Genomic DNA, 20,264 nt, shown 5'->3' on the forward strand with positions numbered 1-20,264 from the left:
GAACCCACGAGTTAGCACATAATCTAGTGTCAGGCATATCTAATAAGCAGACCCCTTCACCCCCCCGGGGCTAGGAGGTGTTCACCTGTACATTTGTACAAATAACAAAAATTAGAATTAACACTGCAGATTAGTATGATGAAACCAAAGCACATGGTGTCACAGTAAGTCATTCTTATTTAAATTAAATTTTGAGGTCATTATATGATCAGCATCCCTGTCACACAAATTGCTCCACAAATTTAGTTGGCTATAGACATGTCTTGAGGATCTTAAAAGAAACACACGGAAGACAGAGTGTATCCAGCTTATAGGCTCACAGGGGACATGTTTAAGATACCCCTAGCAATCAGTTGGCACATGATAGCTCTCATAGTCCTCAAAGACACAAGCCAAAGAAAAATTCACTCCAACTTTCAAAATTTACATCAGCTAAAAATCTTAATTCACAAATTAGCTATAACCTAAAAGTAAAGTTTAATCCCATTTAAATGTGAAGTGGGAGAGGAGTTCTTACTTCAGGTAGCCAAGAGTAATATGACGTTCATTCATCTAACTAGAAAACAAGAATTTAAATGGTTCGAAATAGCAGTACAGCATGGAGTTTAAAAGCTTGAGTTCTTGAGGTAGACTATCTCATTTGAATCCCGGTCCCTTACTAGCTCTGTGATTATAGACAAGTGACTTAATCTCTTCGTGTGTTTTCTCTTGCATACAATGTAGTGGTAAGAGCATCTATCCCAAGATTGTTGTGGGAATTGAGTTTATACTCAAAGAGTTTAGAAGCAGTGTTTACGACCCAGTAGATGCTAAGATGTAGCTATTATTAATAGCAGAATGATACTTGCAAAAGAAAACTTTTCTGAATACCAAAAACCTAAAGCATGACATGACAGGGTAGTGGTTAAGAGCACACACTGTGGAGCCAGACTGCCTAGGTTCTAATCCCAACTCTGCCACAGTACACTGCTGGGTGGTTTTAACTTCTGTCTCAAAGTTTCTAATCTCAAAATGAGGACAATAAACTGTACCTACTTCCTTGGGTTAAGATTAAATGACTTAATGTAAGTGTTTCAAACATTTCTGACATGTTGCAAATACTCAAAGCATGAGCTATTGTCCTTTTAGGCTTGGTTCACATTATATTTTATGTAAAATTCTCTTTAAACTTCCCAAAAACACATGCACTGTAGTTATTTTAATGGGAGTAGTAAAACTGTCTGACTCCCAAACACCACCAATCAATTTGGAGTTCCCCTTTTTGATTATAGTTATTTAATAAATAGCCCTATAAGACCATAGTACAGCTTGTTCCAAATAAAGAATATAGCAAAAAAACAAAAAATAAGGTTGTTTGATAAGGTTGCTTGGTCTAAGAAATATTCAAACAAACAAGAAATAAGAACTCAAGCTTTGGAAAAAAGCAAATTCAAAGGCTTGATTAAACGAACTACCAATGGTTAGATATCCCAACAATAAGCATTTCATTAAGTGAGAAATACAGATACATCTTAATATTTGGAATTCGAGGACTTCAGGTGAGAATTAAAATAAACAGGTACATGACACAAGAAATACCATACTAACATCAATGCCTACTTGACCTCATATTTCTAGAACAGGGTGCCTAAAATAAAGAGCATCTCCCATAAGTTGTTTGAATCTGGGATTTTTTGTTTTTGTTTTTAAGTTTCACTGTGATTATGACAGTAACTCTTTAAAAGCAAACTACGTACATGCCAAAACTTTTCTATAGGTTAAATCAATAAAGTCCCAATGTTGGAAAGTCATTATGTCAAGTCTGTATGCCAGGGACCTGTTCAAAACCACATATTAACCAATTTAATCCTTAAAATAAAAAAATCTAGAAATCTAAAATTTGTTTTGCTCACTGCTGCATCCCTAGTGTCTAAAATAGCAACCAGTATATACTAGGCATTCAACTATTTATTGTTCATATAAAACAAATATTCATTTTATAGAAGCACACAGATAGCTTGCCCAGTCCAACAATTCTAACTGGATCATTTTTACTCTAAAGTTCACACTCTTAACCATTATATTGCCCTTCTAGAGCTTTTAAATCATTAAAGTGGTGTCACAGCAGCTGGTTATCACCTGTAAAAGAAAAAAAATCAGTGAGACTTCCCTTTAAAGTGTTCTATTCCACATGCATAAAAAGCTAAGGATTTGAAATTATTCCACACCTTAGTGGCCTAAATTCCCATAAAAAGGTTTTGATTTGTACTAAATATTACTTTCTTTGTATTAACTATGCTGTAAAACATAACTATGCTTCTCCAATGTGTTTCTGGCCTTCAAAGGGTCAAAAAAAGGGGGTGTTTATAAATAATCCTTTTTACTTTAAGTCTTAACTCCTAAAAAGTTTAACTTCCTCTCCTTTTCCATCTCCTCAAATATACAAAGATTTAAACTTGTATTTCACATAAACCCACAATGACAATGCAATGGTCTAAAACAAAATCTAAGATTTCAGCATCAATACACTGAGTAAAGACCTAAACATTCATCTTTCATAAAAGACCAGTTTTGCCAAATAAACACCAAAGTCACACGTATTAAATAGAGAATTAAGCCGCCATCATAAGTAAGGCCAAGTCCTTGCCATTCCTTCCATGTAGAACTCTTTAAAAAAGTAACCTATCAAAACGAAAGATTCTAACCTACAACCTCCGGTCTCCTAGTTTTAGTAAGGCTGAATTTATTCCATGACATTTTTTTCAAGTTAGCTGTAAATACTCCACCCTCCTCGATTGTGCAAGAACCGAACACACCACACATACACAAGTTACAAAAAAGGGGAAATATGGTCTGAGAGTTTGAATATAGTTAAATCTTGAGCAGGAGGTCTTAGAGCAGTATACGACCTAATGTAAAAGTTAACATTTAACAAAGAATATTATTTCATTATTACGAAAGGAGATGCCGGAAAGAGCCTGAACCAGTTAAAGCAGCCGCCATCTTAAAATGCGGGATAGAAGTTAAGAGCAAGAAAATGAGACTAAACCACCGGAGGTGGAGGTTCCGCTCACCCCGACTCGAAAAATCCTCCCCCTCCCCCCAACTTAGATCGATAGTTTAGCATCAAACCACGTTTTAAGCAGTGCAACAATCTTCCCGGAGGGTGTTATTAAATGGGCCGAGGCATAAATAGGTACACCTAACCACAGCTTACTGCCATCGCACCCTCCCCCCACCCCCCACAAGCCCAAAGAGAAAGGGAGCTTCCAGAAGGCTTTTTACATCAGTTCCCGGTGTGCTCCTAATAGTTTCGGGTGAGAAGTCTGACCCGTAGGAAGTAGTAACATTGTGTCAGCCCATCTCCTCCCAACCCCACTTATTCTTGTGTAACCCGCGCAGTGATAAAGAGTTTCTAATTAGACTCATTCACTACTCTTCCGCTGGCAGAAGACTTCTACCCCGACCCCTAACAAAGTTCGGGACCCGCTGGATTTCTGATCCTTTTTCTCCGCGGAGCTTCCTACTTTCTTCCCCCTACAAAGCCTAGAGCCTTGATCTTACAACTAAAATAAGTTTTCAGGTACCGAGAATAGGAAACGCCATGACATCTGCCGGTGCGTCTCTCCTCAATTCTGACCCCCCGACAGAGGACTAACTCTTCCTTTAGAGGCAGAATCCAAGCGCCTGAAATCACTCTCCCCAATCCCGAATTTGCAGATTCCGCTGAAACATACTAAAGATAACACCCCACTTGCCACGAGTATTCCGTTCCCTACCTTTAAACCTCATAAACCTTCATAACTATACCCCCGTTCCCCATCCCCCAATGGAAGGAACGACGCAAGGAAGGATATTTTCGTAATTATACTTCCTCCACCTCATGCTTCCTCCGGGCCTGAGCCTTGCTTTCCTCCCACGACCCCGTCCCCTCCAGCTCCATAGGTTACCTTATTAATCCGTTTCAGCGCCATAGTCTGTGCTTTGCGTCTGGCTCCTCACTATCTTGGTGTGTGCTCAAAGGTCCGGCCAAAACTCTTGATTATCCCGGCGGAAGGGAAGGATTGTCTCTTCGTCTCACACCGGCTCTGCCAGACACAGGCGCCTTTTGCAAAAACGGAGCAGATCAGCACTCGAACAGGCCCCGGAGAGACCCCGATGAATCCAGGTCCCTTAAAACGGCCGCGATCCGGGGTGGGTGGGGTGGCGTGGCAACAGCCTCTATGCCGAGCTTCGGCCCGAAGAGGGGGCGAGAGTGACAGGAAGAGCGGAGGGGTGGCTACAAGTTTGACTTCCCGGCCTCTCGAAAGGAAGAGACCCGGGTGGGAGAGGAAGAGGCGTAGGAGAAAGGGGTGGGTGCGGGGCAGGGTCCGGAGCCCAGCAGAGGAGGAGCCGGGGCCTAGTCGGCGCTATGCCCGCGTCACTAGGGCAAAGAAAGGCTAGGGGGAGGGGGCAGCAGGAGGCTCCGGACTGACGCCAGGCTTCTTTCGGTTTCTACTCAAAGGTGCGGCCAGGAAGGGAAAGGAAATAAAGAGAAGCTGGATGTCTGTCGCTGTCCCCGCACCTAAGCTATTCTGTGTCGCCCCTGACGCCACTGTACACTCCGCCTTCCAGCGCGCTCCCGCGCGCGCCCGCCCAGCCACCGCCACCACGCGCCCGTGCGGCCCCTGAGGCTCCGACTTAGGCGCGAGGACGCGCCCATTCCCCCTCCCCCTTAAGCAAAAGAGGCCCCGGCTTCTCCAGCCTTCCCACCCTACCCCACCCAACAGGCTGGTCACTCAAGCCACCCAGGGCCTGTGTTTCCCCTCTTACCCGGCCGGCCACTGGGCCAGCCACCCTTCCCTTCCACACCCACGCGTACTGAGGGGCCGGGGCCTCCCTCAAGCTGCGGCCTCGGCCTCCTCCCCGCGCGGCAGCTGGTGCCTCCCCGGCCCTACGGGGCTCACGCGCACGACACAGCCACAAGATGTCCGCTCTGACGGAACTACTGCCAGCTGCCACGCTCCGCCCCTCCCCCCTCCTCCTGCCTCTTCACCGCCGCGTATCAGTCCGCCAACGCCGCCGTCGCGAGCACAGGACGAATCTAAGGATGCAGGGGGACGGTTTACTGCCGAAGTCCAGAACTGAGTGTGTGCTACCCCCTTTTTTTTCTTTTTAGAACAGCACCCTCTTACTAAACAGATCGGAGGTTGGACAGGGAGGGCGGGGGCCGGAGGCGGGTCATGGGCTGGGGGGAAGGGTAGACGAGCGGCGGAAACCCTTAGACTCAGAGAAGCATCGAGAACCGGAAGGAGACCATGGGAGGAAGGTAATGGAAACGGCAGCTGCGCGGCCGACCCCACGCCCCTCCCAGCAGCATCCCCCAATTTCCTCACTTGGTATTGAGGAGGCGGATCTCGCGAGAACCTCGTGGCTGGCTCACAGGAGCTGTAGGTCTGCAATGATTTAAGGGCAGTTTTGTGCGCTTTTCCTGATCGGGGCCCGCCCTCAAACCACAAGTTCTCGCGAGATGCAGTGAGGCACCGGCTGGGGCTGGGACGGTCGGTCGCCGGGGAAGCACCGCCCCTGAATGCTTATGCTGGTGGGAGGGAGAGGAAATGGAATTCCCCGGACTGGTAAGAGCGCGCGCCGACACATCCCTCTCTCACGCGCCCAATCAGGAATGTGCGGTGGGAGGTACCATGGATTAATTACTAGATACCTTTAGTCCGGGTTGACCCGGGCTTTTGAAGTTTCCGGTGAAGCAGGTGAGCGACTTTTACTCGCCTACCGGTCTGGGCTGGTTAACCAGAGGGAGGAGGCGCCCCTCAAAATGGGAACAGTAATTTAAAATAGAATCTAGCGGACAGCTGATCAGCGACCCTACCTGCCGAATCTAGTGTATTGTTGACCCTACAGGATAAATGCTGAGAAGAGCGGGCCCATAGACCGGCTCCCAGCAGAGCAGTTTAGGAATCCAGATCAACTAAATTGATTAGAATGGAGGATAGGGAGATAGGGGTGGGCTGTTCACTGGTCCCTGTAATCAACTCCACCATCCGCCATGGTTTAAATATGGGAATAAACTTAATACCTTTTTCTTCCTGTTGATATGTGTCCATTCCTAGAGCCACAACATTGTGAAACTCAAACAATAAATCAAAGTTTTGGGTCAGAAAAACTTAATACTGAAACATCCAGGGGAAGAAATACAAGGATAAGATTGGCCTGTTTTGATCTGCCTGTTGTGAAGTATGGGAGAGGATGGTTTTGCTCTCTAGTGTTTTCTTCGGGCAAAGGTTAGTAAGACATTAATTTTTAAAAGGAAGCTTAAAGTTTTCTAATATTACTTAATGACCCTACTTACCGAAGTGGAGATCTCTAAGAATTAAATGAAATACAAACTTCTTTTAAAAACACACTTTAAAATAGGAAAGCAGCAAGTTATTTCCTGTTACAAGAAATATTACCTAATTAAAACTTCATAGGTTGTGATAAATGAGCTAATATACAGAGGATGCCAAAAAAATGTAAACACATTTAAAGAAAGGAAAGCTGTATTAAAATTGTAATACTCAATATACCGATAACAAAAGATGAATACAAGTCACATTTGACTTTTGCAATTACAAGAGGTGCTCAAAATGGTTACCATCAATGAGCGTCCAGACACTTCTGGTTACAGTGAACTACTGCTTGAGCATCATTGACCCAAGTGTCTATTTGCATACATTTTTTTGGTACCCCGGTATACAGTTCTAGTGACCATACTAGTGTCACTAGAGCAATTACTGAAACAGTGCTTCTCAAACTAGTATCTATACGAATCACCTAGAGATTTTGTTCAAAATGCGGATTTTGATTTAGTAGTCTGGGGTAGAGCCTGAGATTCTAATAAACATTTCTAATAAAGATTATACAGAAGACCTGTGTGAGAGTAGCAAAGCACTAAAGTGCTCACCTCATGGTGTACAGGACACCTTTGCCCACTTCCCCCCACCCCACCATCTTTGCTTTGTTCTTTCTTTTAACTGGTCTAATATAGTAGAAACACAGGTTAGGTGACTGGAGTGGAGGGAGAAATCCAGGTTTGACTTCTAGCTCTATTCCCAGTTGTGTGATATGGTACTTTCTAAGTTTCTTCAACACTAAAGAAGGCATAATAATAGCTGTCCTTTCTCACAGGGTTATTATGTGGTTCAGATGTCATAATGTATGTGAAAGGGCACTGTAGAATAAAGTGCTGTATAAATGTAAGTTATTAAACTAATCTGTCAGACGTTAACTGGCCATATTGTGAAACAAATCTGTAAGAATATTAATATAGGTAATATTTATGGAACACTTGTCATGTACCAGGTACTGTGCTTGTTAACCCCCTTTACAAATAAAGAAACTGATGCATGGCGAGATTAAGTTACTGTCCCTAGGCCACACAGCTAATAAATGGCAGAAGTAGAATTTGAAACCAAGTAATTAACTTCAGAGTATGTATTGAATGGAGTTTCATATTGTCTCTTAATTTAGAAAGTAAGATGTTTTATGTTTCTACTTTCAATGCCATCTTAATCTAATTTTGACTAATTTCTCCCTTTGTAATAGTTTTGTTCTTTCAGAAGCCAAGGTTCAAGGGTGGTAGGAAACATTCCTACCTACCCAAAGGGAACTCAAAATATCCAAGAGGCCCATGAAAGTCCTGGAGAAGCCAATTTGTATTACCCTAATTTAAATAAGCTTCAGTATGAAAGTTTAATGGCACGTGTTAAGGCACTGAATTAACAGAGCACAGCAGACTGGGACAGATTTTAAATGAGAGTTCTTAATTTTTTTGGTGCCACAAACTACTTTGGCAGTCTGGTGAAGCCATGGACTCTTCTCAAAATAATGTTTTTAAATGTATAATGTAAAATTCATACCCATTATAAAAGAAAACATTTGGAAATAGAGTCTCAAAATATTAAAGAAAAACAAATTTTTGATATAGGAATATATGTGGTTTATTAACACAGTAAGATCAAATGATGGGTCTAGTAAAGACCAAATTTTTGAAATAGTGATGAACATAAACATTTCTAGAGTTTGCAAAAGTTGTAGTATAAAGTATCTATGAGTTCTGTTGGTGACAGAGACATAGGTACAACTGTTTGTTGCTTACATTCAAAATGGAAGGAAATGCTAGTTTTTAGACATTAGTAAAAATAAAAAATTTATTTTTTCACATCCAAGTTCACACCCTGATTTCTATCCATGAACTACATATTTGAAAAACCTTAGGTAGAGTCAGTCCTAAGGCTTATTCCTGTTGGAATAAGCACAGAATTACATAGAATTGTAATTGATATTCATAGCAATCGTGATTCATCAAGAAAAAGTTTACCACCAGTATACTCTCCTTAAGAAGGCATGGAAGTGTGTAATAGGTTTAGGAAATAGTTTTATCCCATTTGTTGACTTTTTTGTTATTTTGATGCCTATGAAGTTACCCTATGAAAAATTTACTATCCAGAATGATTCATTTCCTATGCATTCTAGATAACTTAGGTTTTACTATATCACTCTTATTTATTACTCATCTTTACAAATAAGATGTGGTGGAAGAATTGTAAAATGAAAATAACCAAGGATGAAAGAAATTAAAATACTATATATTAAAAAGTCTTAAAAATAAGTGTTAATAATTATTATTTGAAGTACTATATGCTGAGTCCTTTAATTCATTATCTCATCAAATCCCCATTATACAGATGAAATACTCAAGGTCATATAATTATTAAGTAGAGCCAGGATTTAAATCTAGGCAGCGTGACCTCAAGATTCACACTCTTAACCACTAAGCTGTTTGACTTTTTAGCCTTTCGACTATTAGCCAACATTAATTTGCCCACTAGTACAGCAAATACATATTAACAACCTCATAAATTTATGCATTTCTTAGTATTCCAAGTCAAATTCCATCCAGTGACTAAAAGGAATGTTCTAAATTCTCCCTTTGTAGAGTTATTGCTTATCTTCAGCACCACCTTTAAATAAGTAGGCTACCAGTTGGGGCTCGAAAATTGTTCCACAGGAAGTTTTGTTGTAATGGAGTTTTGCTTAGAAGATGAAGATATTCACTCATGCCCTTCCCTGCCCTACAAGCATGCATCTGAAATTAAACTTTGTTTTATAATGGTGCCACTGTTTTTTTAATTGACCACTATCAAGATTTCATACAACAAATGATGACATGAATAAATCCTAATATATGAAGTTCTAGATTATCCATTGTGTAATCCCAATTTATTTGGGAATGAAGTAAATTTATTGGTTGATTATGCCGTTTGTATTTACACTAGCAAACTTAACGTTTCTACTCAGTCTTGCTAAGGTTAAAACTAAACATGGCTTGAAAGCATTTTGAGGCTTGAGGTAGTCTAGTATTCACTCAAACCTTAAAATACTATTTGCATTTGTAGTGTTAGAGAGAGCCCACTTTTAATTTCAAATAAAGCTGACTTTATTCACTTGACTTATTTGACTAATACTGGTACTGAAATGTTTCCATCTGAAAAAGGAAAGGAAAATACCATTTTTAAAAATACTGCAGTTTGTGGGCACACTGGTGGCTCAGGTGGTTGGAGCTCTGTGCTCCTAATGCCAAAGGCTCCCGGTTCAATTCCCACGTGGGCCAGTGGGCTCTCAACCACAAGGTTGCTGGTTCGATGCCCGCAAGGGATGGTGGGCTGCGCCCCCTGCAACTAACAGCAGCAACTGGACCTGGAGCTGAACTGCGCCCTCCACAACTACGATTGAAAGGACGACGACTTCGAAAAAATCCTGGAAGTACACACTGTTCCCCAATAAAGTCCTGTTCCCCCCTTCCCCGATAAAATCTTAAAAAAAAAAAAAATTGCAGTTTGCAATGTACTAAAAAGATTATGGTTTTATGTATTGAAAGAAACAATTACATTTAAAAATTAATGCAGGTATAAAATGTTGAAAAGATGCACTAAAAACAATTTCATCCTTAATGAATATTATATTGAAGTCTCAAAAACTTCCTAATTATGGTAGATCAGATTATCTTACATGAATTGGCATAAAACTTGAGAAACATATAAAGGATCAAAAAAATTAGTATAAAAGTGGCAATGATAAAACTAATCCAAATAATGAAGGTGTGCCAAAGTCTAATATTATGTGAATGCATCAGTGTAGCCACATAATAATAACTTGAGTACAAGGGTTAATAAAGATATATTTGTGAATATAGTTAACATAGATTAGTAATGTTTAATGTATCTATGTTTTCAGATCTTTGTAACTGTCTCACAGAATTTTATAACTTGCTAAGGACACTGTCTCTAACACAGTGTATGCCATTTTATTGGTTAAATTGTAAATGCTATGGTCCAGATTTTATATCCAGAATGCACGTTGACATATTCTGGTTGGAATAGGTAAATTAGAGCCCAAGTCAATGAAAGGTTATTTCATATGGTTTGCATAAAAATCAAATGAGTTTCTATCTTACCAGTTCATAATCTCATTTTTATGATCAATACAAAGTAATGTAGTTTGGGAAACTTTCATGCTAAGCACATCAATTAACCTTAAATTAAGATGGGTTTTGGCATATAATGAACCATGCAAAAATGAGCTAAAAATAAAGTTGAATATTTTCCACATAAAACCTTGTATACATGAATGTTCAGAGTAGCATTATTCATAATAGCCAAAAAGTAGAAACAACCAAATATCAGCTGATAAATGGATAAATAAAATGTGGTATATCCATATAATGGAATTGTATTAGTTAATAAGAAGGAACACAATACTGATACATGCTACAACATGTATCTTAAAGCTTGAAAGTATTCTGCAAAGTGAAAAAGCTAGACACAAAAGGCCACCCATTGTATGATTCCATTTATATATGACATGACTGGAATAGGGAAACCCATAGAGGCAGAAAATAGACTCTTGATTGCCAGGGACCAGGGGTAGGAGAAATGGGGAATGACTGCTAATGAGTATAGGTCTTTTTGATGGAGGTGATGAAATGTTCTAAAATTAGATGATCGTAATGGTTTAGTATATCAATATACTAAAACCCCCTGAATTGTATTAATACACTTTAAAAGTGAATGCTATAGTATGTGAATTATCTCAATGTACATTAAAAATATTAGAACTAAAATGTGAAATTGGCCTGGAAGCTTGTTACTAAATATTTTCAATATCTCATAATACTATTCAGGTTACTGATGATAAATGAGATACAGCATCTTTGTAAAATGTGAAAAATTTACAGCAAGCAAGAGGTTTTCCCTTAAGTACAAACAACAATGCAATTTAGATTTGGTTTTAATATAATAAGCATTTGCTCTCAGTCATAAATTTGGAGGTATTTTCATCAATACTACCGGCTTAATAAAACTGATTAAAAATTAATTTTAAATAGCATTATATTTCATTGAAAATAAAAGTTTATGGTCAGAAATAGAATATACCAATTTTAGCATACTCAAATATAGAAAAATTTCTTTTAAAATGTCAAACAAAATTAAGTAGGTGGAAAAATTGGGCAAATCTAGATAAGGATTTTGAGGGAGAGGTACTTGTCAAATGAGAAAACACAAAAAATTTAGTAACGAGTTTGATACCCTTTACTGAAGGAAACCAATCCATGGACTAGAGGAGCGCAGTGCCTCACAATGGAGCACTGCTCCTGAGGGGTTTGGGGCAGGAGCTGAGTTTTACAGAGCATTAGAAACAGTAGCATGGAAACAGCATGGTGGACTAGGAGGTTGGGGCTTTCCTGGTAAGCTAGCAGGTCCTATTTCCTAGGGTAAGGTGAGCTATCTATATACCTGAGTTGGAGGATTGTCATTGGTGTAGGTTAGGTTTCCCTGACAAATGTTTCCTTAAGTGCAGGCTGACTTAGGTTGAGATTTATGACAGGTCAGGCCACTGGGGTGGCCTTATTGTGGGTCCCAATATATGAATTAACTTTATTAGTACTTAACTAAAAATAAGGAATTCAAATTAAAATTATTTCCCAACATTAATTATAATCTTGCTTCAATAACAATACAAAAAATCTAAAGTACACAGATAGGGTGTGATTTAGACCAGAAAAGATCATTTTTACCAATATTGGATTTGATTGTTTAAATATATATGAGAATTCTTTAGAAAGGTAGTAATGATAAATTTAAAATTCTATTAAAGAATTTTAATAGTGATTATAGGAATGTTGTACATAGTGGTTCTGAAGGATAAGATCTACAAAGTATCTAAGTGATTTAATGGAGCCACTGTGAGGCTTTTAGTTTTTAATACATACTATCTAGTACTTGTTGATTTTTTTCTTTGCATATAACACTAAAAGAATGAAACTTACTAAGAAACATTCCACTACATCTGGAAAAAAAAGCAAAACTTAAAGAATTTGGCTCATTTTGTGTTGAAGTATGACAATTTCAGATACCCCATCATCAAAACATAGTAAATCTCTAAGTTAATGATTAAATAATGAGATTGGGTTTTCCCATATATACCTGGTAAGAGAACAGTAATGATACAGATTCCCCATCTTACAAAAAGACCCATACCACAAAAAAAGACAAAAAAAAAAATGTTGGGTGCTACAATGATTAAAATTCAACTCCAAGACTAATTTACACACACACAAAGACCATGCAAGTTAAGATATAATTAGTATTCACAGATTTGTGTGAATTTAGCTTTCCTTGTTTTCTTTCCTATTCTCACTAATGGAGTGAAGAAGAAAATAACTAGCATTTTAGGATACGGCTATCCTACCCTGGCTTGGCTAGAGCTATAATTAGGGACAGAAGGCAAGGTAAGGGAATTGGAGACTTAATGGAGAAGTGTGCAGAAAGAAGTGTGAAGGAAAATGTCAAAGGCAAACAAACTGTTCCTGGGGAAACTGGGAATGAGGAGAAAACCTTGTTTGCTTCTTCCTCCTCTTTGCTCAAGCACTACAAGGTTTCCCACCCTAGAAAACAGAATTCATGCTACCACCATTGTGATGGTTCCATTTTATATAACTTAATTGCTTTTTTTGTACTTGCCAACTTGACATCTAGTCATCATAACATTGTTCACATAAAATAGTTCAGCCTTCCAAAAAGCCACCTTATTTACAAACACAGTTTTTAAAAACATCCATTTATAATATGGGTCTGCTTTTGATGCAGGTTGGGGCAAGACCAAGAGATTCATACAGTGTGTCAATCAGCAATCTTTAGGTCTGACTAGGGTAAGAGGAAGTCTTTCAGGTTTAGGCTGAAGAATGTTAAGGTAACAGAGATTTATTGACAGAATCACTGCCATCCTCCTAAATGTTCATTAAAAAAAAAAATTTAGAATGCCTGTTATGTGCCAGACACTGAGCTAGATGCTGAAGATATATAAAGACCCAGATGTCACCTTTAAGAAAGATTTGTAATCGGGGAGACCATTAAGGACCAGATGATTACCACAGAGTGTGTTTGATGACAGATGCATGCATAGAGTAATATTAATGTGCCTAAATCAGCTGGGGGTGGTAAGGGAAAGCTTCACTGTGGAAAAGAACTGTCTTGAAACAAATGAAGAAAAAAGAGGTATAGCTGGAAAAAGAAAAGGGAGGAAGGCTCCTAGGCAGAGGGAACAACGGTAAAGTCACAGAGAACTTGACCTGGTAAGTTTCCAAAGTACTTTGGCCGCAGTGTGTGTGTGTGTGTGTGTGTGTGTGTGTGAGAGAGAGAGAGAGAGAGAGAGAGAGAGAGAGAGAGAGAGAGAGAGAGAGAGAGGTATGTAGAGGTTGGGGGGTGTTAGTGGCGGACAGAATGAAATGAAATGAGACAAAACAGTTGAAAGACAAGGCTTGATATCCTTAGGGCCTTGACTTGCCATGTTAGAGTTCAGATTTCATTCTGAAGGGTATGGGATGGGGTATTGAATTTTTAGCATAAAAAAGTGTTGATCAGATTTTAATCACAAAAATAACTGTGATAGCAATGTGGAAGATGTAATGAAAATATTGTTGGTGTGGAGGCTAGAGGCAAAGAGACCAGTTGGGACGCCATTGAAATAATCTAGATGAGGTGTGATTGTGAGAAAGACCTAAAATAGTTGCAGTAATGGTACAGGAGGTAAATTTAAATTTAAATTAAAACTAACGTTTATATGTTAATGTGGAAAAATGTAATAAAATTAGTACCTGCTACTTGATTTTTATTTTTATTTATTTATTTATTTTTAAAGATTTTATTGGGAAAGGGAAACAGGACTTTATTGGGGAACAGTGTGTACTTCCAGGACTTTTTTCCAAGTCAAGTTGTTCTTTCAGTCTTAGTTGTAGAGGGCGCAGCTCAGCTCCAGTTGCCATTGCTAGTTGCAGGGGGCGCAGCCCACCATCCATTGCGGGAGTTGAGGAATTGAACTGGCAACCTTGTGGTTGACTGGCCCATGTGGGAATCGAACCGGCAGCCTTCGGAGTTAGGAGTATGGAGCTTTAACCGCCTGAGCCATTGGGCTGGCCCCATTATTTTATTTTTTACAAATTAAATTGCCTGTGGAAACAAATACAAAACTAGCTGCCATAATTTAGGTTTTTTAATTCGGCATGTCTGTACTATGCTGTGTTCTATATATGACCAGTTTTCTCTACTAGAACCATTAGAAGACCTTTGTTCATTCTTTATTGATGTCATTTGGCTTTCACATTGCCAGAAAGAAGCATTTATTATCTATTTCTGTTCTCATTTGCCTGAGACAGAGTAGTATTACATGGTGCCAACAAGATCATAATAGCTAAATACAACACGGGTTCTGGAATCACACGGTAGTACTTAGTTATAAGCGGGGATCAAGGTGATCTGGACTATGCTTATATAGATTAATGAAATAAATTACAAAATGGAAAAAATTGGGTAAAGAATTCAACATTCTAATTTGAGAAACACTGATGTAGAGGTTATAAAAATCCTTTTGTCACATACCTAAAGTCAAATTTGTTGTCTGATCTTATGACTCTTGAGAAGAGTCAAGATCAAGAAATCCTAGGCAGGTAGGAGAGATAAATAAACGGGATTATAAAGTGAAAGTAAAGAAAGGAAAGTCTTAGATAACATTTTAAGGTTCATTCCTGTTCTGGAACTCAGAACATAATTTCTAATAGAAAAGTAGTTATGTGTCCAGGCCAACCACTCTCATTGCTATGTTCCTATGAGAAAATGCTCCACAGTTTCAAACTGATACAGCAGGAATGGATTTACCCCTCTGCCCATCAGAATGAGGTATCTTACCTTTCCATTTTGTTAGTGAGAAATTCTCCTAGCTTCAAGCAACAGTAGTGACTTCCTATGCCTTAGGACAAGTACTCAAGCAAAGCAGGAAGGACTGGACTTACAGTAAAGTCATACTGAGTTGTAGGATGAAAGCTTTAAGTTGGAGACTGGTGGCCAAGGAATCTACATTTAACCTTAGGTGTCACCGTGTGGTTTAGATTGGCTCTGCGACCCCCTTCTTTTTCAATGCCAGATTGGTTCATCCACATTCCTCTCAATTGTCATTATCAATTGCTTCCTGACAGGAACTAGCAAGTTTTCTTTCTATCATGCTCAGTATGGAAAAGTACAATCTCACAGGATTCTTTTTTCCTTATACTTTTGTTCTTAAAGCACCCTAAGTTTTCATAAAGGTTTTTATTTCTGGTAATAGGACTTTAGTACTTATATATGATTATGAGGAGTAAGCAGTTGAGAGTATGAAGGTTAGCAAGAGAGTAGCGTAAGTGATAGAGTTAAAGAACTTTCATTTGATCCTGGTTTCCTTTCTATCACCATCCCTAAGCGCCCATTAAATAAATTAGACTTAACAGAAAAAAATCACAACATTCAATTATATTTTAAAGGAAAGTTAGGAATGGTTATTGTAATAGTTTCCTTGATGTAAAAAACAGTAAAAGTTGGTGGCTTAAAACAGCACAGTTACAGATTTGGAGCTCAAAAGTCTGAAATGGGTCTCACTGGTCTAAACTCAAGATATAAACAGGGTTAGTTCCTTTCTGAAGGTTGTAGGGCAGAATCTGTTTTATTGCCCGTTCCAGCTTTTCGAGGCCACCAGCATTCTTTGGCTCATGACCCCCTTCCATCTTCAAAGCCAACAATGGCTTGTCTTCCTCACATCGTATCACTGGGGCACACTCTTCTGCCTCCTTTCATTTATGAGGACCTTTGTGCTTCTATGGGGCCTACATGAATATTCCGGGATAATCTCCTCACTTGAAGGTCAGGTGATTAGCAGCCTTAATTCCATCCACAACCTTAATTCACCCTTGCTATGTAACAAATTTACAGGTTCCAGAGACTGGAATGTGGCCATTTTTGTTGGGGACCGGTGAGGGGTTACATCATTCTGACTATTACAGCTATTTATAACTCATTGGGTACCCTTGAGTTTAAGAGCAACTTCTTCCCTCCATTGATTCCCACTTTATTCACCCAAAAAATATTTGACCACCTATTCCAAATATCAAATGACAAATGGTACAGAAAATTCAGATATACTAAGGATTAGAAATTTGTCAAATTTTGTCACAGATGACTCGGAATTTCAGTGGGGTCACGCTGACATATTTTAAGTAGGTTAGAAAGTGAAAAACTGGAGAGCCTGGCCACGGATCGGAAGCTACAAGATAGGGTACTAGCTTAAAGGAACTCAGGGTCAAAGGAGGACTTTGTTTTTAGATGGGAGAGACTTGAGTATATTTATAGTCTAAAGGAGTCATGAGAGAGATGAGATAAAGAACAGAGAGATTAATGGATGGAGCCAGTTTCTTCATAAGATGTGACTGTAGGTAAAAAAATAGACACTGAACAACATGGGGGTTAGGAGTGCTGAGCCCCCACACACTGTTGAAAATACACAAATAACTTTTGACTCCCCCCAAACTTAGTTGTTCCTTGGTATCTTTAGGGGACAGGTTCCAGGACCCCATGAATACCACAATCCACAGATATTCAAGTCCTCTATAAAAAATGGCATAGATCAGTGAGTACATCTGGACTGCAGACTCCCAACAGCAGATAGAAAACAATACAGGTATTTATTTCTTTAAAAAAGAATGCATGTAAGTGGGCCTGCACAGTTCAAATCTGTTATTCAAGGGTCAACTGTATTTGACTTTGAACAAGGTAAACCTATCTGACACTAGAGAGAATAAAATTAGAATGGGTAAAAATGAAGATAAATTTTAGGTGGGAGGAGGCAGGAAGTTGACCATTATTACTCAATGTTCTCAACTTTCTTAGTAAAAGAGGAAGGAAGGCTATGTAATCGCAATGAGCTGGGCATGAGAAAAGTAGGTAAGTTTGGAATCTCTGAGACGGAAAACTGAAGAACTAACCAAAGAAAAGATAAAAAGCCTTGTTAAGGGCCTAAGGTAGGATATCATGAATTTGTAGGGGCAATTTTCCATGTGGTTGTATGATTTTTCCCCCCTCGGCTTTTAGAACCCGTGTGTGTGCATGTGGGTGTGTTTAATACCCATATGATCTATTATATAGGGGCTTGCATTGCTAATCAATGTGTTAATATTTGAAAATCAGTGCTTTTTGAAAATGGTACACTTTAGTACATTATATTTATTAGTGCTTTTTTAAATGTAAAATCAACAGCCCTTCTCAAAAATTAATGTTTCCATCTCAAGAAATTCAAATGACAGAATAAAAGTTTATATGCTAGTTATAGAGGGAGTGCAGAAAGAAATGAGAGAGGCATTTTGAATTTAGTCAAGATTCACTCAGCAGATATTTATCGAGCACCTACAATGTATGCATCAGGCTCTGAGCTTGACTTGTAGATAAAATTTGGATGATTTTCATACTTTGTTTTTTCCCTGAGGAGTCCTTAAGTCTGAAAAACTCAGAAGCTGCTTGGGTTGGAGGCAGAAGCCTTGCCTTCTCAGATTCTTTATCACTTTGCCTCCATCTCCAGTCCCCATGCCCACTCAGGATGCCTCAGGTGGTTCGGTGGCTGTCCAGTGCTCACAAAACAGTCTAAAAAAACCAACGGTCTAGTGATTGTCAATACTGAAGCCTCATTATAAATAATAGTCATTTGTAAGACAAATAATGTGAAATATATTAGGGACAAATGTAAAGAGAGGCAGAGAATCTGGTAAACAGCAGAAATGGGATAAAGACATGAGAATTTCAGTTGCCTGCCATCTCAGTATTATCCAGAAATGTGCTTAGGGCTGCCTGAAGAACCTCTAAATACAGTTTTATGCTGAAAGGTGGAAATGTGCTATCCAGAACAAAGCAGTTGCCTTTTCCTTATCTCACTGGGCAGACCATGGTGATTGTTTTTTTTTTTTTTAACAGTTTTATAGAAATATAATTGACATACAGTAAATTGCACATACTTAAAATGTACTCAGATTTATATAGTCAGATTTATATAGTCAGTCCTTGGTAAGCTGACATGTATACACACCCATGAAACTGTCACCAAAATCAGAATGAACATATGAATAACCACAAACGTCCCTGTGCTCCTTTGTAAACCCTGTTTCTTGTTCTTCCCACCCCTCATTCCCCTCATCCACCGAAAGCACTGATCTGTTTTCTGTCACTATAATTTGCATTTCCAGAATTTTATTTAAATAGAATCATACAGTAAGCCCTCTTTTCTTGCCTGGCTTTTTTCACTTAGTATAATTATTTTGAGATTTATCGATGTCGTGTGTCTCAATAGTTCATTTTTTTTTATTGCTAAGTAGTATTCCTTGTATGAATATGCCACTATTTATTTATCCATTCACCTGTCAGTGGACATTTGGGTTGTGTCCAGCTTTTGTCTGTAACAAATACAGCTTCTGTAAATATTCTTGTATAAGTGTTTGTATGGACATATGCTTTAATTTCTTTTGGGTAAATGGCTAGGAGTGGAATGGCTGGATCATATGGTAGGTAAATGTTTATTTTTTTTAAGACAGTACCAAACTATTTTCCCAAGTGGTTGTATCAGTTTACATTCCCACCAGCTGTGTAAGAGAGTTCCAATTCCTTCTGACTTGTTATGATCAGTCTTTTGAGTCTTAGCCATTCTAATAGGTATGTAGTGGTATCTCGTCATTTCAGTTTGCATTTCCTTAGTGACTAATGATGTTGAGCATCTTTTCATGTGCTGCTTTGCTGTCCGTATACCTTTTTGAAGAAATCTCTTTCTCTCTATATATTTTTTGCCCATTGTTTATTGGGTTTATTTTGTCAATACTTATTTACAGGCAACACATATTAAATATTCACAGAAGCCTTAAAAGATTTAAAAAAGTAATAAAGTCATAACAAGGTAACATATACATAGAGGAACATGAAAAAGGCATGAAGGACTTTGTGAGATGGTAGAATTGAAGGGGTGACTATAAATCTGAGTATTAAGTTTGTTTTTTTATAATTAGCTAGCACAACCACATCAATTCATACTGGCTAGTCCCTATGTCACTTCCAAAACTAAGAGTGTAGGCAGTAGTATTCTAGAGCTGGCTTATGCTGACTTATGAGTACCGATTTTAAATTTTTTAGGAAGTTTGTAGGCTGACTACTTAAAACAACCATTATTAAAAAATAATTATATAATTTTACAATTATATTAAAATCCAATATATAAGACCCAATAATAAATACTCAAAATTCACTTCCTAATCATTGTATAACATTTTACTATTATCTGTGTTTTTATGGTTATGTCTATTGTATCCACAGGGTGGGAGTATTATAGTTAGATAGTATACACCTCTTTGCAATTCTACATTCAGTGATGTATGTCATGTGGTAGCTTGCTATGGGGCACAGTGGGAGTATTTACCCCAGAGAAATTCGCAAAGACCACAATCAGAGCTTTTTTTTTCATGGAGAACTAGTTGAAAACATTTACCAGTATACCAGAAATGACAGTGCCATTCAAACTGCACTGACTTGCATGGAGAATTCACCTTTGTGCAACATTTAATTCCTCAAGAACAGATCGATATTTTTGCTACAGAATAAAGCTTACAACACCTATTTTCCTTGCTGCTCAGTTTTTTTTCTTACTTCTAAGTTCCCTAAGGTTGAGAATGCCAAAGTCTAATGGATAAGGGAGGATGCTGGCACATTGTTTTTGTGGTTCCAAGTACAAAATACGTAAAATATTTTATTTCAAATAGAACTACAAGGGCTGTTAAATACAAAAAATTGTCACGGATGAAAATATAGGAAAGGCAAACAGCTCTGTATAACCAAATTTCTATTCACGTAAGATAGGAG

At 38.6% G+C, this 20,264-nt stretch overlaps 1 protein-coding gene across 3 annotated transcripts in view; it reads right to left on the bottom strand.

Moving 5' to 3' along the window:
- Positions 1–5,484, bottom strand: part of UBE2D3 (ubiquitin conjugating enzyme E2 D3) — a 29,335-nt gene extending 23,851 nt beyond the window's left edge. The window contains exons 1-2 of one of the 3 annotated variants that reach the window (XM_033105632.1): positions 5,355–5,484; positions 3,930–4,084 (exon numbers count right to left, since the gene is read on the bottom strand). In XM_033105632.1, the coding sequence (XP_032961523.1) occupies positions 3,930–3,953 (24 nt within the window). In that variant the 5' untranslated portion in view covers positions 3,954–4,084; positions 5,355–5,484. Of the gene's footprint in view, positions 1–3,929; positions 4,085–4,791; positions 4,996–5,354 lie in introns of those variants that run through there. The other 2 variants (XM_033105631.1, XM_033105633.1) reach the window with 2 other exon arrangements.
- Between the last annotated feature and the right edge of the window lie 14,780 nt (positions 5,485–20,264).

The sequence above is a fragment of the Rhinolophus ferrumequinum genome, chromosome 5, assembly GCF_004115265.2.
Source record: "Rhinolophus ferrumequinum isolate MPI-CBG mRhiFer1 chromosome 5, mRhiFer1_v1.p, whole genome shotgun sequence".
NCBI lineage: Eukaryota > Metazoa > Chordata > Mammalia > Chiroptera > Rhinolophidae > Rhinolophus > Rhinolophus ferrumequinum.